The sequence below is a fragment of the Pseudophryne corroboree genome, chromosome 8 (assembly GCF_028390025.1).
Source record: "Pseudophryne corroboree isolate aPseCor3 chromosome 8, aPseCor3.hap2, whole genome shotgun sequence".
In the NCBI taxonomy this organism is placed as follows: Eukaryota; Metazoa; Chordata; class Amphibia; order Anura; family Myobatrachidae; genus Pseudophryne; species Pseudophryne corroboree.
The window spans coordinates 354672592-354677677 of NC_086451.1; the positions used below are offsets into that span (position 1 = coordinate 354672592).

Here is a 5086-nt window from a genome sequence, read left to right on the forward strand (position 1 = left end):
GTTCACAGGTGGAGCTAATTATGTCACTTGTGATTCTGTGAGGAGACCTGCAAAACATGCACTGTGTGGGGTCCTGAGGCCCGAGTTTGAGAACCTGTGTCCTAATTAAACAGTCCTCCACATATAATATGTTAGCCTTGAGGAATACGTGTCCCTATGTGTGATGCTCCATCGTATTTAACGGACACAAACTTAGTCTCATCCAAAATAATTTATTTCCTAATGTTTGCTGCAGTAAACTTGCTGATTTGTAAGTAAATACACAGTTTGCCACATATATACATTATTATACACATTATTTGTGGGTTTTTTTTAATTCTAATTTCTTTGTTTCTGCATCATGTGTAAGAAACTGATTACTCATTTTTAACACACACAAACATGGCCCAACAATAATTACATTCATTTTGGCACTGAATTATCTAAATTCAATCACAACATATTAAAACCTTTTTAGCCAACTCAATTGTGTTATTCTTGTAATGTTGTATAGAGAAGAAAGGTAAAATAGTTAACAATCACATTGTAATTTGTATTGGCTGCAGAATATAAGATTGATTGGAATCTAGAAAGAGTAATGATTAGAAAAAAATCAAGTGGTCTGGTTACTTCCTGCTAAAGACATTCTGCCTGGCTGCCAATTATTGTGTCTGCAGGATATGAGAATGATTGGAATCTAGAAAGAGTAATGATTAGAAAAAAATCAAGTGATCTGTTTACTTCCTGCTAAACGTATTCAGCCTGGCTGCCAATTATTGTGTCTGCAGGATATGAGAATGATTGGAATCTAGAAAGAGTAATGATTAGAAAAAAATCAAGTGGTCTGGTTACTTCCTGCTAACATCTATGTGCAGCTCAAACAACATTTCCCTCCTCCAAAAAAATTCAAAGATGGTGAAGAATAAATGTGCGTACAAATTTCCTGTTGTTGTTTGTACCACTTATAATTAATGATGTTGTACAAATTGTCAAGGAGCTAAGTGTTATATCTATTTTGACAAACATACACTTACTAAGTATTTTGATGTACTTCTCTGAAATTAAAAATGTGAGATTTATTTGTTAATTTTTTTTGGGTGGCTGCTTGTCCTGCCCTTTGCCTTTACCACTGTCATGTTGGCGTGCTCTGGTGGAGCGTCTTGGTGGTGATGACACTGGCGTGATATTTGGAGTAGTCGTACCAGAGCTGCTGCTTGTTTGCTGTTGGTGCATGGATCTGAGTGTGTCATTGAGGTTAGTGAGGGTGGCATTGAGTTCACGTGTAGCAGCATTTTGATTGTCTACAATTCGGAATAAAGTTTCATTTATCTTTTGATTGTTTTGAAAAATGTTCATATAGCTTTGCTGTTGTCTGTGCTGTTCTTCCATTAGTCTGTGCTGTTCTTCCATTATGCGCTGTAAGTTGCCCATGACCTGTGTAATGTCTGCACGCATGAGTTCCATGGTATTGCCAATTCTCGTGGTTTGTTCATTTTGTCTACTCATATTTCTGGTTATTCTACTGAGGTGACATGGTAGGCTTGCAAACATTTGTGTCTGCCTACGCAGGCAATCTTCACTAGTGGCCTGCTGTCTAGCCCAAATGTTCCAAAACACGTGATCAGGGCCTTGTGTTACTGGTGTTGTTGGGCTGTGGTGTGGTGGTGGTGTGCTTTGCTGTGGTGGTGTACTCACAGGTGCTGGGGGGCTGATTCCTTGGCTTAATGGCTGCATTTCTAACATGATTGTCTCATCCATGTCACTGTGTTGCTGTTGTTGTGGAGGGATGCTGTTACCAGGACTAGAAGCTGAAATTTAGAGAAATTATCCGTTAGCTATCCATATGTTTGAAAAATTATAACAAATCACTACACATGGAACACATGTCATTGACTGTTGCTTTCAGATATCCTGCCTAGCAACATCATCACTCATAACTTAAATACATACATATGCCTGTTTGTGGCAAATGTGTCTGGTTACTTCATTGTGAAAGCAAACACATTAGTTTTATTGTAGATCAGACATACTCCACCATAAAAACACATTGTAATCCATAATGTGTTACCTTATAGCTTTTCAAAAACAAACATAGTAATGTTTTTATATGTATTTGGCAATGTTAGGTCAAACACACATGTGAAAATTTGCTAAACAACCTTACTATTTTCCAAAATTAAACATGAGTTTCTGTTGCAGCATCTTACACACAATGTGCTACTGTATGGCTGAAGCGGACATACATATCTTTACAGGATGTGGACAAGGCCATTTTGCTAGGATTCCATTTCATGTTTTACTGACTTCGGTAAATATATCAGATTTTGATGTGTTTTGACTTAATGCGTTTAAGTAAAATTTTTTATTACGATCTGAAATTTATTAAATTTATTTCAGTTTGATACTCACAATCAAGATGAGGGGAGTGTGGTTCACGTCTTGGAGGTGTGTCCAAAATTTGGAGTGGGTGGACCGAACATACTGTCGATAATCTTCGTGGCGCGGTAGCCTGCTGTGGTTGGCCCTGGACATCAGACCTTGCTTTCTTTGCTGCCACATGTTTTTTTGGTGGTGTGTTACAGAAGTCCGACTTCTGCTGCTCCAGACTTCTTTTGATGGACCTAGTATTGAAAGTTAAATTTTGTTATGGCCATTCCTTTACAAACATACCCTATACTACAATGAACACTTTACCTGCTTCCGCAGCGTCATCATCATCAGATGTCATGGGAGTTACTGTATGACGACCAGTACTGCTTTTTTCCAGCACTGTAAAACCAAAATAAAAACTCATGCTATTGTTGATACATCCACCCATTATGCTTATAAACATTAATTCTTTAAAAAATGCTTGTTTTATTTAAAAAAAAAACATAAGGACCGTAAACCAAAAAACCACTACATAAAACAATAAACATTGTCCAATAGCCATATGCACTATGGAAAGTGCAACACAGGAAAACATGTACAGGACATAGACATAGGACACAAGTAAAAATACATACACTAACAATCAAAAACACACACATCTTCATTTTGTAATGAAAGGAAAAAATTTACAGATGCAATATAGAAATTGCTCTGTGATGTGGCACTCCAAACACACATTACCACTATATGAGCCAAACAAAAACAAACCCCCCCCCCCCAAAAAAAAATAAATAAATATTAGACTGCAGTGTTGTGTCAGGGTACAAATACAGACTCAAACTGAACAAACAAATAGTGTTTTTTTTTTAATTATTACATTCAGTAATAATGACATTACACATGTAAGTGGTTTCCAAACCACTTTCCACTACTCCAGCCTCTAACAGGACAACCACTGTTTTTGCAACATTGCACATGGATAACCTAAATATAAAACATAGTCCAAATTAAAAACTTAAAAATGTGCAAAAGGCTGGACAATTCAATGACACACCAAGTCCAAACTACACATGGAAAATATACAGAAAAAAACACATGACATACAATAAAGTAAGATGTTACATTGGCTTTTGTAGAAAACATTACCAAAAAAAATGTATTTGCTGACACACACTTGAAGATGGGAGTAATATGCAACGTCACATGACACACATTTGAAAAAAAAATAATAAGGTCATAGAATGTTAATGCAAATGCACATGCTCACCATTCTTCCTGGGCCTATCTGAAACCCGGACATGGGTTGCAGAGACTACTTCAGGAGGTATTACACTCCGCATGGGCTCCTCATACTCCAGATATCTTGCAATATAGGGCTGCCCACCACCGGTTTTTCGAGCCGACTTCGCCTCCTTGGCCATTTTGGACTTGACACGTCGCTTTATGTCATAGTACCGTTTGCGGCACGTGTCCTCCGTCCGCTTGACCACCCCCTCACTGTTGACAGCAGCAACAACTTTTGCCAACAACACTGTCTTCTTCCGTGTTGGCACCTTGGCGGACTCAGGCCCAAATAGCTGCCACTGATACTTCACCAGCTCCCGCACCAATGCCACATTTTCTGCATAACTAAGCTTGACATTCCGCCCAGTCTTAGTAGTGGTGCGTGGCTGCGGAGCTCTATGCCTGTCACTATCACTGTCACTTGAGGCTGCTGCAGCAACCTCACCCACCTCCTCCACCTCACTAACCTCACTCACACTCACCTCCTCCACCTGACCGACCTCCTCCCCCTCACTCACACCCTCCACCTCACCCACCTCTGAGTCACACATAATTGTGTGTCTACACACTTAACACAGAAAAAAAAAAAACACACTCCTCCATTACCACTGCACAAATCACACACACACACACACACACACACACACACACACACACACACACACACACAATCAAGATTTTTTCAGATATCCCTTCCTCTGCGCTCCCTAATTGGTGAGTAATACAGATAAATGAACTCTACTTATCTTAGAGTATAGAGATTTCTTCGTGTCCCGCTATCTCCCGGGAATATTTTGCACCTCAATTGCAATCACATATATTTCCAGTAACGTTACATGTAAAAGAAAATTAAAACACAATCTAGTGTAATAAGTTCATAACACTTTGTTTTAAAAAAAAATTTTTGCAGCAGAGATTTTCTCTTCATGCATAACAAATCTCAGTCCCACGGATAAATAAAAGTCTCTTTTTTAATGTTTAAAACAGCAATCCAACATTAGCAATCTTCATCATAAGAAGAAAAGGAATATAGTCATTTCACAATTCAAACTTATGAGGGTGGCCTCCTACCAGATTTCGGGATTTAAAAGTGCACGTATAGAAGCTGCATAGATGTTCTATGTTCCCAAGGAAGCCGGCTTCAACCGTGGATACTTCGTCCTCTCCTCGTCTGGTCAGGTCTGCCACCAATCTCCTCTGTTTAGCCAACGCGTTTCGATCGGATGATCTTTCTCAAGGCATAATCCAAATGATCCATCTTCCCTGATATTTATACCCATATGAATTGATATCCCTAATTACTGGGAGGAGCCACTCTCATTTACAATTCAAGTTCATTTATATACATCTTATTCATGTGGATTCCTAATCTAACATCTGTGAACTACTCTTTAATATATATCCTAACATATTTCATAAAAAGCGCTGTGTTAGATCCTTTTTTCATAGTTTA

At 38.6% G+C, this 5086-nt stretch overlaps 1 protein-coding gene across 1 annotated transcript; it reads right to left on the minus strand.

The window, feature by feature from the left end:
* Nucleotides 1-416: 416 nt before the first annotated feature.
* Nucleotides 417-2596, minus strand: LOC134947793 (uncharacterized). The gene is made up of 2 exons (XM_063935677.1): nt 2389-2596; nt 417-1787 (listed from the first exon to the last, which is right to left on the minus strand). The coding sequence occupies exon 2, from the start codon at nt 1735-1737 to the stop codon at nt 1063-1065; it is 675 nt and encodes a 224-aa protein (XP_063791747.1). The 5' UTR covers nt 1738-1787; nt 2389-2596; the 3' UTR covers nt 417-1062.
* Between the last annotated feature and the right edge of the window lie 2490 nt (nt 2597-5086).

Excerpts from the sequence above, each read along its gene's own strand:
- LOC134947793 (XM_063935677.1), bottom strand. The coding sequence starts at position 1,737 with ATGGATGAGACAATCATGTTAGAAATGCAGCCATTAAGCCAAGGAATC.